Source organism: Danio rerio, chromosome 12 (genome assembly GCF_052040795.2).
Source record: "Danio rerio strain M-AB ecotype USA chromosome 12, GRCz13ab, whole genome shotgun sequence".
NCBI lineage: Eukaryota > Metazoa > Chordata > Actinopteri > Cypriniformes > Danionidae > Danio > Danio rerio.
In genome coordinates, this window is record NC_141032.1 from 41,545,890 (window position 1) to 41,566,824 (window position 20,935).

The window sequence follows — 20,935 nt, forward strand, 5'->3', positions numbered from 1 at the left end:
CCACTCATAGGCTTTTCTGTGTGCTGTATTTTACCAAAGAAACTCCACAGACAAAATGTTAAACTGTGTTTAATGTATAGAAACACACATACTGAGCCATCACATGGCAGAACAGCAGTATACAACAGAATACAAACCCATGAGGTTTGAGCACAGTTGTATTTAAAATGTATAAAAATGTATTTTGTAAGAAAAGTTCTACAAAGTTTCACTGGTATTATATGAACAAATGATCTGTAAAGTGTGAGTAAATATATTAGTTAAGTGTTAATTATTAGCTTAAGTATGTTATTGGGACGTTATTCTAGTTGCAACTATTCCTCATTCACTAACAGTTAATAAATGAAGAGTAGTGCAACTAGAATACGTCCCAATAACATAAACAAACTATTAACTGATATTTAACAAGTCATTAACAAACAGTTTATTAATGATGCAGTGACTAGTTATAACGGATAGTTATTCTAAAGTATTACCGTAAATCGTATCTCAAAGCTTTTACTGGGGTGCTGGCGATTTTAACTGGGGCACGTGGCCCAGTAAATGGGGTCTAGCAATGCCCCTGGTGTTACCCCGCCATATTGGGTGGTTAAAACCAAATCAAAATGAAATATTTATTTGAGTAGATTACATACAATGTCAATGCAAATGTGGACAGAGGTGTTTGATGCAATTGTACAGAATTCACTTCAGTCTACAACAGCCCAAGTTCACGTAATTCAACGTGAGCTGAAAATGTGTGTGATGTGAAAAACGTCTCGCAAGTATACTCAAGCTAGTGACGCAGTGCTATTCCTGTGAACCCCGCATTAGACCTTTCCAATGGTTTCCAACCAACCTTTTTTAAGCTTAACGATGGCAGGGTGGTGACCAATTAGTGTTTGAACCTATTGCTGGAGAAATTACTTGTAAGTGTCTGTTTTGATCCTCCTACAATTTTAGAATTATAAGAATGTGAGGTGTGCAGTTCAGCAACATTGCGTTCTGTCTGACCTGTTGAAGAGCCCTTTAGTCTGAGATCACTCTGAAGAACCATTTCATCTCAGGTGAAGACATCTATTTTTATTTGAAAATAGATTATTATACAGCATTTTTTTTGCAAATGTTACCTCTTATCTTTGCGTCCTTAAATGCTTTATTTTCTTCATTAGTTTCTGCTCTGTTGTATTAGTATTGCATTTATATGTTTATAATTTTTTTTTTAATGCAGGTTGAATATCTTTAGGATTGGTGAGCAACAATGATATTTCTAATCTCCGTGTGTGCGCTGCTGCCGCTGAATATTGGTAAGATTTACACCTATTTTAAACCAACCTGTCGCCACAGATTTGTTGTTTTAATATTACTTATTTGACAAAATATTTGAACTTGAGTGATCTGACAAGAAGTTTTGAACAGTCGAAAGAATCCATAGACAATCATTCTTCTGCTTTGGGTTCACATCATCATGATTTACTACTATTTTTTTCTCCTTATCATTTAATCATATTTTTTTGTTTTGTAGTCAAATTGAGATATCAGAATTTGGGGTCTCATTTACAGTATAAAACCTAGAAGTGGGAAAAACATGTAAGCTTTTGCACATCTCGATGCAAAAAATGAGGCTTGTAAAATCCTCAAATGCTGTAATTTTTGACTCAGAACTGATTTTGACAAACAAATAGGTCTCATATTAAAAAAAAAAAAAGTCTTTTACGCTTACCTAGGCAACATTTTTTTAATAAAAAATGTTTAACTAAAATACAGAAAAAAATGCATTAATGTTGTGAAATATTATACTGTTTCTTTTTATACTTTAAAAGGTGTTTTTGTTTTAATATTTTACAATTGTTATTTAATCTTGTGATGGCAAAGCTGATTTTGTCTGGTATTTAGAGTCTTCAATGTTCAGAAATCTTTTTAAAAATGCTAATTTGTTGCTTTAGAAACAGTAACTTAAAAAAAACGTATGAATGGGCTATATACGCAGCTAGTGTTTTTCAGCCAACGATGAACTTCAAGTGAAAGCTTTAACTGACTATTTTAATTTCATATGGTTCCATATGGTTTTACAGCAGGTATGTCAAACTCAATTTCTGGAGGGCTGCAGCCCTGCACAGTTTAGTTTCAACCCTGCTCCAACACACGAAAGCTGCAGTCACACTAGAATTTGTGTGTGTGAAATTCTGTCGTATGGTGCTGCGAAAAGGGGCGGGATTAATCAAGATTATTAGACATTAAAAAAGTAAGCGATTGCTCCATGTTGTAAATTTCTGTCCAGAGAGGTCATGTTTTGATCCTTGATTGGTCTCACGCAGTCAAGTGATGCAATTTCGCAGGTCAGAGTTCACCAAGCTTGAACTTTGCACCGCAGCGACCTACGAAACTTAATGCATGACCCTGCGTTTCCGGTCTGACGCATTCGAGTGCGTATGAATGGAAGTCTATGGGGAGAAAAGTCAAGTGTGACCGCAGGTTTCAAACAAGCTTGAAGGACTCAATTAGTTTGATCAGGTGTGTTTAATTAGGGTTGGAACTAAACTCTGCTGCGGCCCTCCGGGAATTAAGTTTGACATCCCTGTTTTAAATCATCGATGTTGTAATGCAGTTTTGTCCAAACTCAATTCCTGGAGGGCCGGTGTCCTGCATGTTTTAGTTGCCTCCACAATTAAACACACCTGAACCAGCTAGTCAAGCTCCTTCTAGGTATACTAGGGCTGTTTCTCAATATGCGTTCTTCAGTGGTCTTCTGTCCTTGTGTTCTCATCAACAGCTGCCAAAGTTCAGTTGCAATACTCAAGACTGCAAGAACAGAGGTCACGTGAAACTTCCTGGATCTGTTCTTGATATCGAGGATGCACTGATGCAGACATGACCACCGATCTTGCTCTAGAAGTCCCAGAAGTCATTGGGACTGGATGTGGGAAGCGCAGCATTTTATATAGATTTATTATAAAACTTCAGAGATATGACTTATTTACCTCAGGACTTTCCCTAAATAAAACTGTGAATATAAACATTACCATGGACATCTAAAAAAGGAATAAACACATTAAGGGTGTTTATTGGCTGACATTCGTATTAAAAAAACGATAAATCCCTGTATGAATGGTGCAATGTTTTAAAAAAATATTCCATTAAAAACACTTGAAGGTCATGCGACCATCAGGAAGAACGTAGTATCTCAATTCCCACAGGACGCGTTCTCTGTCCTTGCGGTCTCCTGAGTTTGTAATCAAAGACACCTGGCAAGACCGGTCTCCAAAAGAACGCAAGTCCGTTCTCTGCATTATTGGAATAGATAAACAGCCTATACTTCCAGGCAGGTGTGTTGGTAGAATTTGGAGCTAAAGTATGCAGGACACCGGCCCTCCAGGACCGAGTTTGGACATCCCTGTTGTGATGTAATTCAAATATAATCAGGTAAATAGACTTAAGCATTCATTTGGTTGTTAAAGCGTAAAAAGACGAAAGACGTAGGCGCTGCTGCAGAAATTCCATTGAAAATACTGGGATAAAATTCATTTCCATATTTTAAAGACATGGCGTGAAAAAAATATAATTTAATGCAGTGTTTCTTGTTTGGTCTGACACTCACTTTATATCATATCTCAGGCAGGCCAGCCTGATCTCACGAGAAACCGTAAGTATTTTATGTTTTGGTAGTTTAGTGGCTAATTCGTATGAATTTGTACGAGTTCAGTCATACGAAAATGTACGATTTTAAAAAGTAGGTGTGGCACCTAACCCTACTTCTAAACCCAACCGTCATTGGGTGATGAGCAAATCATACTAAATTGTGCAAATTAGATCGTACAAATTCATACAATTTAGCCACTAAATCAAGAAGTTACGAATTGCCGTGAGATTGTGTTGGGCAGGCAGTGAAGACTGCTGTTTTTTTTTAAAGAAATCAGATCCTAAATGCAGAAATTTTGTACCATATGGCAATTAACTGGAAGCCTTGGGGCTGGCTGACTGAAATTAAAAGTCCTTGTGCATATACCCCCTCTTAAGGAAAAGTTCTATGTTATGCTATTTTAACCTTGTCACAAAATGTGCCTACTTTTAGACAGTCAATCAAAAAACAGTATTTCAATGCACACAACGCATGAAAAATACTATCATCATCAGTATCAATGAAGAACTGAGAACCTTTTTATTTTTTTTCTTAACAGTTGCTTTCAACAACATCAGTGCAGATCCGTGTTATAACTATGAACCTCTGGATCGTCCCTGGAGAGCCACAAATGAAAGTGGATCAGACATTTGTGAAGAGTTTTTCTCCTGGAGCGGCTGGTACAGACTTTTCTACAACGGCCTGGACATCCGGATGCCAGAGAGCTGTGTTAGTGAATACAGCTGTAATGCAGAGCACAGTCTGTGGCTCAATGGTCCTCACCCAAAGATTGAGGATGGAGTGGTGACTAGGGATGTCTGTGGGGTTGAAGGTTCCAGCTGCTGCAAATACGTTTCTTTACCCATCAAGGTCAAAGCCTGTCCAGGCAATTACTACGTGTATGAATTTGTAAAAACATCCCTATGTTCAGGTTATTGTATAGGTACGGTGCTTTCTCAAATTTATTTTACTAAGTAATTATCTTGGCTTGAGAAAGCAGCTTAACTGGTGCTGGTAGGTCTTGTGATAATTATAATGATCCAAAGTTCATTCAGGCTATCATATTCATGTAAAAGTTTATGAATGCTTGCAAATTAAACTCGGTTTCAAACGTACCTGCTCAGATTGTATGCAGACGTCCTGTATAATTTCAGACTTTAACTCCTCGGACAGATTTAGAGCTACAACCTTCAAACTTGGCACAGACGTTCAGACAGGTCTAGGGTGCGTTTCCCAAACAACAATGTAACTCGTGCCTGAATTATCATAGTATGATGTGTCGTATAGGAAAAGAACGATGTAGTAACGAGTGTTTCCCAAAATACGTAGTTTCTCTGTCGCAGATCCATCGCTTGAACCACGTTAGTTATAACTTAAAACGCCTATAATGATAATCTAAATAGGGTGGTAACAACTTCTTTAGAGAAGAAACCCATCATTTCTTTATGCAAATTGTTTTATTTTGCAAGCACACGCTTTTAAAAAAAAAGTCCAATATTAGTTTTGGTAAAAACATGCACTCACTTTCCATATTAATTGAAATATAAATGGCACATATAGGGCCTGTGTTTCCTTTACAAATATTATTAAGGACATTACATATTCTATTTCCAAAACATAAAATCACTTACAAAAGCTATTTTAATATCATATGTAAATCATCATCATGGTTTGAGCCTGGGCTGGGTCAGTTGGCATTTCTGTGTGGAGTTTGCATGTTCTCCCCATGTTCGTGTGGGTTCCTTCGGGTTCTCCGGTTTCCCCCACAAGTCCAAAGACATGTGCTGTAGGGGAATTGGGTAAGCTAAATTGGCCATAGTATGTGTGTGATTGAGTGTGTATGGATGTTTCCCAGTGATGGGTTGAAGCTGGAAGGGCATCCGCTGCGTAAAACAGATGCTGGATAAGTTGGCGGTTCATTCCGCTGTGGTGACCCCAGATTAATAAATTGACTGAATGAATGAATGAATGCAAATCATAAAAATAAATAATGAAGATATTTATTTTAAAAATAAATTTTATATTTATTATATATTAGGAAATGAAAAAAAAAATCAAATAATACTAATAATGTTAATTTTAATTATTATTATTATTATTAGGTAGAATATTGTTTATTTATTTATTTATTTTATTTAATTTTACAATTTGACACATGCAAACCATTAAGTTCTAACCAACTGGCCCATGTCATATACAGTACAGATACTTAATAAATACCCTACCATAAATTAAAATCATTTTCGTATGCTATGTGTGTTTGTTTTCACAAGCTTTTACATAACATAAATTCCGCTTTTAAATAATAGGTCACCTATAGCTTTTGTCATGAGCCATGGCTGTGTTCAAAATGACATCAATGTTTTCAAAATGCACTGCGAAGGGAACTCAATTGTAAACATGAAGATCACTAAAACTGAATTGTAAAAATACTTTGAAAGCAAATTACTCGTAAGAGAGATGACCTTAATGCTTTTAAAAAATAATAATAATAATTCCAAGTTTAAATGTTAGAATGTTATAAATGAATGGGGGATAACTGGGAATAAAACACAGCCAGGAACTATGTTTCTAAATACAACTCCAGAGGTTTAGTTGCAAGTGCACAAGTTTGCGAATGTTTATTGAAACGATGGATTTGGGTAACCCAAATCAATAAATTATGTTTGTAACAACGGAACTTGCAACCTTAGTTGGCTAATGTTGGTTTTCGGAAACGCAATTATTATTATTATTATTACGGTTTTCCTAAAAGTGATCTGTAAACCTGGCAACAACAACATTCATTCATTCATTTTCTTTTCGGCTTAGTCGCTTTATTAATCAGGGGTTGCCACAGTGGAATGAACCGCCAACTTATCCAGCATATGTTTTTTATGCAGCGCATGCCCTTACAGCTGCAATCCATCACTGGATAACATCCATACACTCTCATTCACACACATACACTACAGAAAATTTTAACTTACACAATTCACCTGTACCACACATCTTTGATCTGTGGGGGAAACTGGAGGCAACAACAACAACAACAAAGCATATTTACATTGATGGATGTATTAAAAAATGTAATCTAAACAGACTCACACTATGGCTTAGAAACTTGCCACAATTCATTTTGTTCCCCCATTACATACCAACAGCATTTTAAAAAATTTAAAAAATTTACATTTTTAAAGATGCGTTTTGGGTTTGAGAAACTTTCATTTAAAATAACTAAATGCAAACGCTGTTAGAAGGCTGTGCTCTAAATAATCCACAACCATAGTGAAAACTATAAACGTACTACAAGGAGTACATTTTGTTTGTGTAATTTGTGGAAATAATGATATATTTGGTATTTTAAAATGACATTACCATAAGAAGGATATCTGCGACAAGAGCACCTGAGTTCATTTTGTTCTGTTTACACAGATAATGTTCTCTTTACTCTGTACAGCATTGGAATATTTAACAGGTCTGTAATATTAAGCAGAAAGACTCATCTCAAATGCTTGTAATTATTCATCTATCTTTTAAAACTGTCAACCTTAACATCTGGCTTGACGCTATTAAATCTGCTTGAAACTTTCAGGCTTTCTCAAGTCAACATATGTTTAGTATGACAAGTGTGTTTATGTAGTGTTTTAGATGATTTCTTTGTCATGTTCTCATTTTACTTTCTTTCAGATGAGAAAACTCTATCTGCGACAACTACAGCTACGGTTATTGCAATCAACATATCTTTGCGTAGGTCTTGTTAGTATTAAGTTCCACTTGAAATATAAAGCAGCTCTGGGTCATTAGATTTTAAGTTCATTACAATGCTAAAAGAGCAGCAAGGTTTTACATTGTTTCTGGGTTTTGACTATGTCATACTACACATTGGTTTTCTAATTATTTTCTTTTATTGTTGTTGTTTTTTTAATATCAGCCGCTGTATCGAATACAGATGATGACCCATGCCTCAACTACAACATTCTTGACGATCAAAACAGGAGCCCAAATGGTTTCTTCTTTGTTTATAATTCTATATATGGATATGATGACACTCGTGTTCAATGGCATGGCTGGTATCGACTGTTTATTAATGGATCGAATGCTCAGATGCCTGAGTGGTGTTTCAGCTCAATGTCATGTGGAGGTTTTAGTTCACTGTGGCTTGGAGGTTCACATCCACAACTTGATGATGGAGTTGTTACTCGTGACGTCTACGGCTCTTATTTCGAAGTGTGCAGTTACTACATATCTGATCCTATCCAAGTCAAAGCTTGTCCTGGAAATTACTACGTCTACAAGCTTGTAAAGCCAAAACAACTGATCCCAGCTCCCACATATTGTGCAGGTACAGTCATTCTCTTCATTTGGTTAAATAGCCAAGTAAATATTTCAATTAAACTAGTTAAATATATGATTTCAACTAAAAAAGTTTTCAATTGTACGACAAATTCTTATCTTTCAAATGCAGTCATCAGTTTTATCAGGAAAATTCAAACAACAGAATACATGTTACATGATGAATAATTTGTTGACTGTTAGTTACATTGCCTTTACATGCCACATAATTCTCAGTAGAGTATTGGTAGACTGTCTGCTGTAAATCTGTTGATGCTGCTGTACCCAACCCGAACTGAGCTGGTATTTAACCGGCGATTATTAGCTTGCGAATTGGTTGCTCTAACAAATAGACCATGGCCTGTAGTATCTGTCACTAGAGCACCTTTAGAGGTCAGAGGAGTGGGGTTTACCTGCATAGCACTTCGCTAGCTGGCCCTCCGTTACACTCACCCCGCTAAATCTCACACCCCTCCCTGGATGAGCCCCCATGTGTAACCCACATGTTTTACTGTAGGTTAAGGTAGAGGTTGAAGGGAGAAACCCTGGCTCATTATAGTGGGTTAGGACTTGCCTGATTGGTGGATCATACATGCTAATGCAGAACCAGCCATGTTCGATCATAATCACGTGATCCTCTCGAAATTAGTTTATAAATAAGCTTCACTTATTTGCATGCCAGACAGTTGCTCTAACCAGGAGGCAAGGAGGCTAAAGACCATGGCCTCTAACGTCTGTCGCTAAAAGCACCTTTACAGAACAGAGGAGTGAAGTTTAAAAGCATAGTACTTTGCTAGCTGTCCTCCCTTACACTCACACCCGTAAACCTCACTCCCATCCCACACGAGCCCCCAGGTGTAACCCTCTGGTCCTTCTGTACCCAGACCGGTCTGAGCTGGGAATAAACCAGCTATTTTTTGCATGGGAGTCGGTTGCTCTAACAAAAAAGCTAAAAACCATGGCCTCTAGCATCTGTTGCTAAAGCACCTTTAAAAGTCAGTGGAGTGAGGTTTACCTGCATAGCACTTTGCTAGCTGGCCTCCATTACACTGCTCCATCAACAAGCTTTCTCCTGACTATATGAAACTTTGCTTCTACTTGTCAGTTTACACTAACCCTAACCCCAACCTTTGATTGTAACTTAAAATTAACATGTAAACATGACCTTTAAAATAATGTGATACCCATTATATTGTTTTAACTTACCTGATTAAAATTACGACTGAATGTGAAAGATGAAAGTGTGTGTGTGTGTGTGTGTGTGTTTGTGTGTGTGTATATATATATATATATATATATATATATATATATATATATATATATATATATATATATATATATATATATATATATACTGTATATATATATATATATATATACATATATATATATATATATATATATATATATATATATATATATAAATGCTCTTTGATATATTGTGACTGACTGATAATCAATTGGAGTGGTGCATGAGTGAATGCAAAAAAAATTATTTCCTTTTACTGCTAGTTATAGCACCAGTAAATATAAATGAACCTCTAATAGAAGATGTACCATACACTTTCAGAAAAAAAGGTACACTGGGGTACAAATAATGTTCCTTAAGGAATAGTTTTGTACCTTTCTAAAAGTTGCACCTTATATTGTACAGAAAAGACCTCTTATGTTCTGTACCTTTTATGGTACAATTGAAATGAAGGTACACACTTTTTTCTCATTTAAAAAGGTACATAATTGTTGGACAACTCCTTCTTTTTACAATATCTATGAAATAAATATTACTAGAAAGGCAAAGTGATTTATGAATAATTTCCATATTAAAACATGAATCATCGTTTAAAGCATATGTTTAAAGAAACTCATCAACATTAATCATTAAGTTCAATAATACAAAACAAAACTGGTTAAACAAAACTATAGATATTGTAAACTAAACATTTAAGGCATTTTAAATAAACATTTGGTTAGCATTTTCTAATAAATATACAGTTTCATTATTGATATCAGCACCTTTTGGCGTTTGCTTTCCACTACACAAGTGAGCTGGCAAAAATCCTGCATATGCAAAGTGTTCATGCAGACATTTACTACTGTAAAAGTAATCAAACATTGTGCTTATCTCCTTACAATACATTTACATAATTATATTTCTATTTTAAAATTAGGTAAATAAAATGAACTATTAAGTGATTACAAAGCTATTTTATGAAACTTAAAAAAAAATGAAAATGCATTTCTGTAACATTTTTGTGTAAAGAGTTGTAAAATGTTTAGCCAAAAGTACATCTTTTGATTTATGTTAAAGTTTTTTTTTTATTCTCTATTTTAAATGGAAAAATAGTTTAAAAAGTTTATTTTTGTGTAAATGCACCTTCATTTACACAAAAATAAACTTTTTAAAAACATTGTTTAAAATGTATTTTTTTTTTAAATATATTTACTGAAAATAAATTGACACATTTTGGATAAAGCAAAACGCCTTTAAATCGTTCTTAAAAAACACATTTGACACTGTTGGGTACAAAGTGTCTTGTCACTGTAGTGGTACCATTATGGATCAGATTTGTATCTTTGATGAAGGCACAATATTGTTTCTCCAGGTTTTAAAAACCAAAGGTACAATTTGGTTTCTCATGATACAAATCAAGTACTTAAAGGTACAAACTACAATAGTACGAATTTGTTTCTTGGTTTTAAGGTACAATTCTGTTCCATAAAAAGGTAGTGCCCCAGTGACAAGGGTTTGTTTGTACCTTCTTTATTACAACATTGTACCATTTTTTCTGAGAGTGTACAATGACTATTAAAGTTTTATTTATGCATAAACTGAAGCAAAATAAATTAAATAGGATCAGTCTTGGGATTGGGATATAAGATCCAACATTTTGTTAAAATATAGATATCAAAAAGTAGAAGTTAGAGAAAAAAAAATGTGTGGTAATATGACTAAATCCCAAAGACAAACATTTTTCAGTATGAATATTTGTACCACTGAACCCATTGTACACAAACTCCTATTGTCAACCTCACAACAACTAACATTAATACCACAATATTGTCTTTTATCTTGCCTAAACAGTTGTTATGACCAGTCCACCAAGTATCGATCCCTGCTATAGTTACAACAGTCTGGATGATCCATGGAGAGCAAGCTCATTTTTGACTGGTGATCACAACAATACAAGATGTGATAGCGACATCCCCTTGAATGGCTGGTACAGGCTGTTCTACAATAATCAGAGTGCCCAGATGCCAGAGTCGTGTGTTAAAAGTGGCACGTGTGGTACTTTGTACCCACTTTGGCTCGACGGCCCTCACCCACAGCTAGAGGATGGAGTGGTCACCCGAAAAGTGTGTGGTTCCCAATGGAATGACTGCTGTGGTATCTCTTCTCATCCGATACAAGTCAAAGCCTGCCCAGGAAACTATTATGTGTATGAATTTGTCAGGCCGCTATACTGTGCAGCTTACTGTGCTGGTAAACGCATTGTCTTGTGTTCAATACATGCATATAACACACAGAATACACACTCACTGCCCTCTGTTGTTTATCACAGACTTTAAGCAGGAATTAGCGTTCAAGGTAACAACAGAGGAACTATCATTTACTGAATTTCTTGGTAAAGTATTTGATGTGTTATTTCATGTCATTGTCATATTTTATGAGATGTTTCGTGTCCTTTTGTATCATAAATTTATGTAGATTTATATTCACATGTAGTCTAATTGTCTGACAATTTGTTTAATGCATCATTTTTATTTGACTTAACACAGAATTTATTTAATTTATGTGATGTATATCTAAGGTTAAACATATATCATTGAAAGAATTGGCATTAATCTTGTGGTTATTTTTTTGAAGGTCACTGCTCTGAGCTTAACTGCACTGAGGATGAACGGTGTGAAGAGAAAGATGGCATTTACGGTTGTTCCTGCAAGAGAAAGCATCAGACATCTAAGTTTGGTTGGATTCATTTTACTACAACATTAAAAAATATATTCATTCTTGATTTTATTTTGGTTCCTGGTCATCGCTGACATTCTCTTGGATGTGTTCTCTCTCAGACTTCACTGAAACCTGTGAAAGCAGTCATGGCTCCATATCTCTGTCTCGCTGTCAGCTCTTTGATGCTGGTTTTCCTTCTGACGTCTTGCACCTCAATGACCCCAGCTGCAGAGGAACAGTCCGAGATGGCCAAGTGGAGTTTTACTTTGATAACAACGAACACATCTGTGGCGCAAATATTGTGGTAGGATTCATTATGCATATGTTCATATGGGAATATGAACATAAAATCCTTTAAGATTTTTGGTCAACTTTGAAACGTTTGTTTCATGTGTGCGTTTACATCTGGAAGTGTTTTCTCATCTGCAATATGTCTATAGGACGTAATGTCATGTGTATTTATATAGCGCATTTATTTTGTATGGCCATACACCCAAAGCGCTTCACAATCATGAGGGGGGATCTCTCCACACCACCACCAGTGTGCAGCATCCACTTGGATGATGCGACGACAGCCACAAGACAACTGCGCCAGTACGCTTACCACACACCAGCTATTGGTGGAGTGGAGAGACAGTGATAGAGCCAATTCAGTGGATGGGAATGATTGGGAGGCCATGATCGTAAGGGCCGATAGAGGGACTTTGGCCAGGACACCGGGGTTACACCCCTGCTCTTTCACGAGAAGTGCCATGGGACTTTTAATGACCACAGCGAGTCAGGACCTCGGTTTAACATCTCATCCGAAAGACGGGGCCCAATGACAGTGTATCGTCCCCATCACTTTTACTGGGGCATTAGAACTCACACAGACCACAGGTTGAGTGCCCCCTGCTGGCCTCACTAACACCACTCCCAACAGCAACCTAGTGTTCCCTAGTGGCCTCCCATCCAGGTACTGACCAGGCTCAGCCCTGCTTAGCTTCAGTGATTAACTGGTCTTGGGCTGCAGGGTGATAGACGTCTCCTGCTGGATGTTTAATATATGTCTAGAATTAAGAAAGTAAAACAGACATTAGCAGATCTTTATGCATAGATGTTTTTTAGACCAAATGCTCTTTGAAATACATCTCGGAGACTTGTGCTATCTGGAAAAGGTTGGAGTACACTATATGAGTTTTCATATCAGAACAGATTTTAAAGCACAAGGCATCATACACTTGGTGGTTATTTAAAGGTTACACAGTAAAACTGGATATTACACACTACAAATCTGGGGATCATACACTGCACCAGATTTTCAAGTCATTCTGAACACCACAAATTCATGCTGAAACCTGTGACTATTACATTAAACTTCATCATATTACAGATTAAACAAACCTGGACATGGCGGAAGAAGAGCGCAAAAATGCTTTTAATGAATTAAAATGTGTACAAGACAAGTTTCCTTAAAAAGGACAAAATAAATCTAGTCCTAAAAATAAAAGATCCTAATACTAAAAATTTGTACAAAAGAAAAAGAAAAAATAGCCGACCATACTGTGGCATTGTCCTGGCCATATTGTTTAAAATATAAAGCTATACCAGTGGCATAAGGCTTGCAACAAAAATTGTGAACATAGCTTCCTATGAGTAAACTGCAGATTTCTTAAATCACGACCCCTGGGGTACACTGTAAAACTCAAAAAAGTTAAGGTAACTCAAACCTTTTGAGGTAACAAACCATTTAAGTAAAAAAAAAAAAAAAACTAATCCTAATGACTACTGTGAACTTAATCCATTTGAGTAAACAAAGCAATTTGAGCACAGTACAACCTGATAAATTAAGAGAACTAAAACCAACTGAGTACTGTAAAATCTAATAAGTTAAGGCAACTCAAACTGTTTGTGGAAACCGATTGCTACGAACCATTTGAGTTCAAAAACTATCTATATGAGTACCGTGAACTTAATCCATTTAAGTTGAAGTAATGAGGTGTTTAACTCATTACCTACAACATTGAGTTTAAAACTTTTCAAATGAGTAGAATTAACTTTCAGTCAATTTTGAGTTAACTGCTAAACTCATTTTTTTATTAGATAAAGTTGACTGTTGGGTTTTACAGTGTATAAATAATTTCAGGCTTGACTGTCATATATAACTATATAGAACCCCCTAATGCATGGAAGGGTTGCGGGCAGCCATCATCTTCGAGGAAGAATGTAGTCCTGAATAAAACTTGTGAACAACATGATTGACTTTGGCGATCACTTAAATGTCTGGTGAAATCAAATCCTAAAAAAAACAACAGTAGAACTATGGCTATGTTTATTAGAAAATATAAGAGCATTTCCACATGCATCATCCAAAGGGAACTCAAGAGACTTGGACTAAACAGATGTGAAGCCTTAATAAATCCACTTATCAGTAAAGCTAATTAATTTTTTTTCAATTAATCAGTAAAGGCCTGAGGGAAGAAACTGTTTGTGTCAGGCTGTTCTGGTGCGCAGTGCTCTGTAGCGTCAACCAGAAAGTAAACGTTCAAAGAGGCAGTGTGCTGGGTGTGAGGGGTCCAGAGTAATTTTGGCAGCCCTTCAGCTCGCTCTGGATAAGTACAGTTGTTGGGGAGTACAGAGGGTTGTACCATCGATTCGCTCAGCAGTCCTATTCGACATAGTCTCTTGAGGTCGTATTTGGTAGCTGAGCTAAACAGACAGTTGTTGATGTACAGATGACTGATTCAGTGATGGAGGTGTAGAACTGTTTCAGCAGCTCCTATAGGAGGTTGAACTTTCTTAGCTGATGAAGAAAGTACACCCTCTGTTGAGCTTTTTTGACAATGGAGTCAATGTGAGTGTCCCACTTCAGGTCCTGAGAGATGGTGGTGCCCAGGAACCTGAATGACTACCTGAAGTCCACTATCATCTCCACTGTTTTGAGCGTGTTGAGCTCCAGGTTGTTGTGACTGCACCTGACAGCCAGCTCCTTAACCTCCTGTCTGTAAGCGGACTCATCACTGTCCTGAATGAGGCCAACAAGTGTGGTGTTGTCTGCAAACTTCAGGACCCCACAACCCCAAACCACCCCTCCTTTCCAGAAGGGCAACACAGTGGCCTAGTGATTAGCAAAGTTGCCTCAAAGCAAGAATGTCTCTGGTTTGCTCTGTATCTCCGTGCCTGTGTTTTCCCCGGGTTCTCCAGTTTCCTCTCATAGTCCAAAAACACGCAACCTAAGTAAATTGAACATACAAAAAATGTATACCAAAGTTAAGCTCTTGGCTAGTACACCTTTACTCAGCCATCCATATCTGACATTAGCCAGAAATAAGCCAGGGGAAGTTAATCGAGATCTGTCTGAGCTCAAACTCCCCTCTTGCCCTGCAAACAGGAGGAAACCCAGGGCTCGAGAAACTCATAAGCTCAGGGCTCTTTGCTGGGGACAGCATGCAAAACAAGCTTTATATTCAATAATCAGCTAAGTGTGAACTCTTGAAGGATGTTTAGTATATTGCTGCCTTAAATGTTTAAATTATCTTCCCCTCAACAGGAAAATGGCACCCACATCATCTATGACAACTTAATTCTGGGTGAATCTGGAACTGGGCCTGTTATCAGCAGGACAAAATTCCTGAAGATACATTTCCAGTGTGTTTATTCATTAGAACAAACCTTCTACATGAACATTGACCCTCAGGGGAGGTGCGACTTGCATTTATAAATGGTAAAATTTACTAAAACCACATGAACAGCTTTAAGAACAATCTTCTGTTATTTTTTAAGCACTGTGCAAGGGATCGTTCCTGCAGTTCAAGAGACGTATAAGGTCAGGATGATCCCTTATAAGGATGCTGAATTTTCTCAGCCTTTTGGTTCGATGGTGAATATAAGCCTGAACGAGCAGATTTTTGTGGAGGTTTATGCTGATGCGGTTGACAGTCTTCAGGTTGCTTCAGTGATTGACAAATGCTGGGCCACACCAAGAAACGATTCTGATAATTCAGTCTTCTGGGACCTCATTGTTGACAAGTAAGCCACATGTTTACTTATTATTTTACTACCTTTTATTGTATATTTATATGTATTTTTCATTATTAATTGGAAAATAATTCATTTTTGAATATTCCTGATGACTTTTTCTTGAAGAAACAATTTACAGTTAATATAAAAGCACACATTTATTTACATTTTACCATTTTAGGTGTGCAAATGTTGCAATTTTAATGATCTTCTCAAATATTTATTTGACATTAATTAATTTACACCTTTTTTTCAGAGAACATATTATTATTATTATTATTATTATTATTATTATTATCATTATTATTATTATTATTATTAGTAGTAGTAGTAGTAGTATTATTGTCCATCATATGCTATCATTATTATATTATATTATATTATATTATATTATATTATATTATATTATATTATATTATATTATATCACATTATATTATATTATATTATATTATATTATATTATATTATATTATATTATATTATATTATATTATATTATATTATATTATACCATTATCAATCATTACCATTATCCAGGTGTCCCAATCCAAATAGCCAAGTGAAGGTTCTGCAGAATGGTGTTTCCATATCCAGCCGTTTCTCCTTCAACATGTCCATCTTCACTGAAAATGCCACTGAAGCCTACCTATACTGCACTGTTCACCTTTGCATTCTGACAAACAGTAACTGCTCCGTGGTAAGTTTACAGATCCTCTTTCAGATATTTTGAAATGGCATTGATGAAGCACACACACCTTATTGAAACTTGTGGTTGTTTTCTGCTATGACTAAGATGTTTTTTTATTATAAAAATGTGGGATTCATTTGTTCAATTGTAGCCTACTCTGCTCTCCAAGACTATGTTTGATCAAGTGTACAGTCAAAAAAAATAAAAAACAAAAAAAACTGTCAATTGTATTACAATATAAAATAATTAGAATTTTTTAACTAAATGTAATTTATTCAAGTGATATTTTTTTTAGATTTAGAAAATTGATACATTAAAGGTAATTTTATAATGTAGTTACACTTTATTTTGATGGTCCATTTCAGTGTTAGTAAACTCTCTGCTTAATTCTGATACTGCTCCTTCAACAGACATTTTAAGAGTTCACACTTAAGTGATGATTGATTATAAATATTATAAATGTCACTGGAGAGAGCCCTGAGCTCATAAGATCCTCGAGCCCGGGGCTCCCTCCAGGGGCGTTGCTAGAAATAAAGCTCTACTGGTGCACAGCTCGCCCTGACAATAATAATAATAATAATAATAAAAATAAAATTAAATAATAATAATAAATTACTGAATCATAGATTGGATAATGCGGGACCAGCTGCAAGCAATTATAAGCAGGTGATCCTCACTATTAGAAACTTTGCAAGTATATGTCAACTTATACTTACTCCAACCTAACAGTCTACTTAGATTCCAATGAGAATTAGATGGCATGTCAATGCAATGTAACTTAAACTCAACAAACAGCCCATTAAAATAAAGTGTGACCAATTGTTCAAGTGTAAAAAATTAAAAAAATAAATCTTTAAAAATTAAGTACAAATATGCAGCACAGTGGCTCAGTGGTTAACACTGTCACCTCACAGCAGGACGGTTGCTGGTTTGCGTCCCAGCTGAGCCGTTTGACCTTTCTTTGTGGAGTTTGCATGTTCTCCCCTTATTCACATGGGTTTCCTCTGGGTGCTCCGGTTTCTAAAGACATGCAGAATAGGTGAATTGAATAAACTAAATTGGGCGTAGAGTGTATGGGTGCTTCCCAGTACTGAGTTGAAGCTGGAAGGGCATATGCTGCATTAAAAATATGCAGGAATAGTTGGCGGTTCATTCCGCTGTGGCAACCTCTGATAAATCAGAGACTAATCTGAAGCAAAATGAATAAGTACAATTAATTGATTACAACAGTATAGAAAATCAGTACTGAAAATGCTGAAAATTCAGCTTTAAACACAGAAATAATTTAAACTTTCTCTACATTAAATAAGAAAGCCGTCAATTTAAATGTAAAGTGAGCAAAACTGTATCTCAAACTTTTGACTGGTAGTGTACGTTGTGTTTGTAACTTTTAGGACTGTGGCTCTGGACGCATCCAGAGAGAGATCAGATCTGTGAACTTACAGGACAATTCCTCTGTCTCTGTGGGTCCGTTGAGGATACACTCTAATGTCAAAGGTAATTTCTGCTATGTAATCTACACTGTTTTGACATTGTTGATCATGCAAATTTGACACATTTCATTCATGCAATTGATAATAAATTACTTCACTTTTCCCCTCCTTATTTATTCATAGATGTAGATGCCCAAAACCAAGTGCTGGTGTCCATGGCTGCAAGCCTGTGCGCATCTCTGATTATGATAGTGGTTTCTATGATCATTGCTTTCTAATATTTCCTAAAAGAATGGCTGTAGGGAAACTGGCTTTACTATGTGTTAGAACTCTGAGAAATGGAATTCTGAATTCCAAGAGATTGAATTCTGGGGAAAAAAAGGCTAGAATTGAGACATATGAACTCTGAATTTTTATATTTACATCTTGCTGCTCTGACTTCATTTCTAACAATGATTTAATTGTTTTCTCAGGATTGTGTGATATAAATGTGGCACTTTGAATTTTTTTTCACAGTTGTTGTGAGTTTACATCTCAAAATTATGGCTTTGTTTGGCCATTCTAGATATTTTGAAAAATTTATAAATTGTGAGAGATAAACTCACAATTCTGACTATTTATTGCAATAGCAATTCTGACCTTTTTCCCTTAGTTTGAGATAACTTCTAATTTGTATGTTAGAATTATGACTTTATATCTTGCAATTCTGAGTTAGTTTAAACTTTTTTATAATGTTAAATGTTTAAATCTGACGGTCCCTTTTTGAAAAAAATGTATAAATAAACAATATGTATATAAAGAAAAAAAAATCACATTTTTGATAATCTCAGAGTTCTAAGTTGTATTTCTTCAAATTGCAGATACATAAACTTATAAATCTTGCTTATACTTCTCCCAATTTTGTTTACATCTTTCTAATTTAACATTTTTATTTTTCTCATAATCTCAACATTTTTTCCACATCAAAATTGTGTTGACAGTCTTGCAATGTACTTAAGACCTTGCAATAATTGCTTTTCTCAAAAAATGTATCATATAATCTAAAAAATGAGTGCGTTATAACTTGATATTGCAACAACAGCTATTCTGAGAGAGAAAAAGAAGAGAAATGTGAGAAATAAACTTTATTTATTTTTAATAGCAGAAATGGGCTTCCTTAATCATTACTTATGTGGGATAAAATATATAAAACTATAAATTAAAATGCATTGAAAATCATATTTGTATGTGTTTTCATTAACAAGGCATTAATAAATATGTCTTCACTGATGTTTCAAATGTTTCAAACTCAAACATTAATTTACAATGATTTCATAGAAACGACAAATAAACAGAAATTGAAAAAAAAATACATTGTTATAAAAGCATATTGTACTATACTGTTTCCCAATATGGTACAGTTGACAGTAATAGACAATCGCTCTCTAAGAATAATGCAGCTTGTGACAATAAAAAAGCCATATGCAAGCATTAACATGTTTTGGAGTGTTGTTTTGCTGCATATTTAAAAGTTTGCATCACAGAAGTCAGGTTATTCCTGAAACCCAAACCCAAATGTGTTGTACTTTTTAAACTGATCTTAACTGTAAATACAAAGAACAACAACAACAACACTGACAGAGGCCAAAGGTTAATTCATCATTACTGGCTTCAAACAAATATTTAAACTCTTTCGTCACAAACACATTTTCCTCATGTCAGCAACAACCAGAAAAAGTGTCAGAAGGCAAAGGTTAATTCATCAACAATGGGTTCAAAGAAATATTAAAGATGATCTTTGAACAGTAATATGTCCTGTCAGCAGCAAGAAAAAGGCAAGCAGCACATAGGATTAAGGGCAAGCTTTGACAGAAAAAACTTAGAGTACATTCTATACTCAAGTTATCTTTATTTTCTGCTTTGAAAATAGATTTTATAGCAAACGTGTCCTTTTTAAACAACTGTATAGTAACTGTACATAACATTATTATATCTCTAGACCAGAGATGCCCAAACTATACTGTAAAAAATGCAGGGTTCCACACAATTCCTTCATGTTGTCCTAACACAAAAAATAAGTTAAAGAGCCCATATTATACATGAAATAAGGTCATATCTTGGTTGTAAGGGTCTCCAACAACAGTCTAATATGCATGCAAGGTCAAAAAACACTTTCATGGTCTTATAATCTGCATTTATTTTTATCTAATTATCCCAGCGACTCCTGTATGAATCGTCCAGTGATTCATTTGTTCCCAAACCCCTCCTTAGCGCGGAGCTAATCTGCGCTGATTGGACCGATGACAGTCTGTCGCGATTGGTCGACTGCCTTCAGTCAGAGAGGGAAATGGCCAATAGCTAATCAGCAATTTAAAAAGTAATCACAGTTCATACACGCTCGATAGTGTAGGCGTGGACTTTAGCTGCCACACTATGGCGAGTGGATAGTGCCACGGATAACCGAACGAAGGAGACAGTCGTGTACTCGCCATACCACACACACACAAAAACACACACACACCTCCGGATGACAACGCTCCCGCTTCAGCCCGCACCCGCCAGGTTTTAGCCTGAGAACCCGCTCCGTTTTCTGCCCGCCGCGCCCGGTCCCGCTAGAGCGGAGAACACAACCAAATATCACCCAGTATACAGTCCAGACAGCCAAGCTGTCTGTACACACACAGCACAAAGTACACAGAGCTCGTTCGTTCGTTCGCTCTCTCTCTCGCTCTCTCTCTCTCTCTCTCTCTCTCTCTCCCCGCGCCAGATTTCTGCGGCGCGGGAATACATTTCCGAATAAATCGCGGGAGCAGAACTCTAGCACGGAGCTCCATAAACAAACAGCACGCGTCGCGTTTTTAACGTGACTTTGCACGCGATAAGATAATATATCCAGTTAACCTGATACAGTACACGCGGTTACAAGTAACAAATCACAACTAAATACATTTGCAAGCTAGAGTAAACGAGGCAAC

The 20,935-nt window shown here is 36.0% G+C and overlaps 1 protein-coding gene across 2 annotated transcripts; it reads left to right on the plus strand.

Annotated features, from left to right (window-relative positions):
- The first annotated feature begins 973 nt into the window (after window positions 1–973).
- si:dkey-239b22.2 lies at window positions 974–19,199 on the plus strand. 2 transcript variants are annotated; one of them, XM_087276859.1, is made up of 14 exons: window positions 974–1,046; window positions 1,211–1,286; window positions 4,158–4,541; window positions 7,268–7,327; window positions 7,512–7,922; window positions 10,995–11,393; window positions 11,473–11,535; window positions 11,778–11,879; window positions 11,981–12,165; window positions 15,391–15,542; window positions 15,624–15,869; window positions 16,398–16,557; window positions 17,943–18,045; window positions 18,165–19,199. In XM_087276859.1, the coding sequence occupies exons 2-14, from the start codon at window positions 1,241–1,243 to the stop codon at window positions 18,257–18,259; spliced, it is 2,406 nt and encodes an 801-aa protein (XP_087132985.1). In that variant the 5' UTR covers window positions 974–1,046; window positions 1,211–1,240; the 3' UTR covers window positions 18,260–19,199. The 2 variants fall into 2 exon arrangements, with proteins under 2 accessions (XP_087132985.1, XP_087132986.1); XM_087276860.1 differs by lacking the exon at window positions 11,473–11,535.
- Window positions 19,200–20,935: the final 1,736 nt, after the last annotated feature.

Coding starts and splice junctions, on each gene's coding strand:
- si:dkey-239b22.2 (XM_087276859.1), top strand. CDS start 1,241: ATGATATTTCTAATCTCCGTGTGTGCGCTGCTGCCGCTGAATATTG. Junction 15,543..15,623: donor AACATTGACCCTCAGGGGAG/GTGCGACTTGCA, acceptor TTATTTTTTAAG/CACTGTGCAAGGGATCGTTC. Junction 18,046..18,164: donor GATACACTCTAATGTCAAAG/GTAATTTCTGCT, acceptor ATTTATTCATAG/ATGTAGATGCCCAAAACCAA.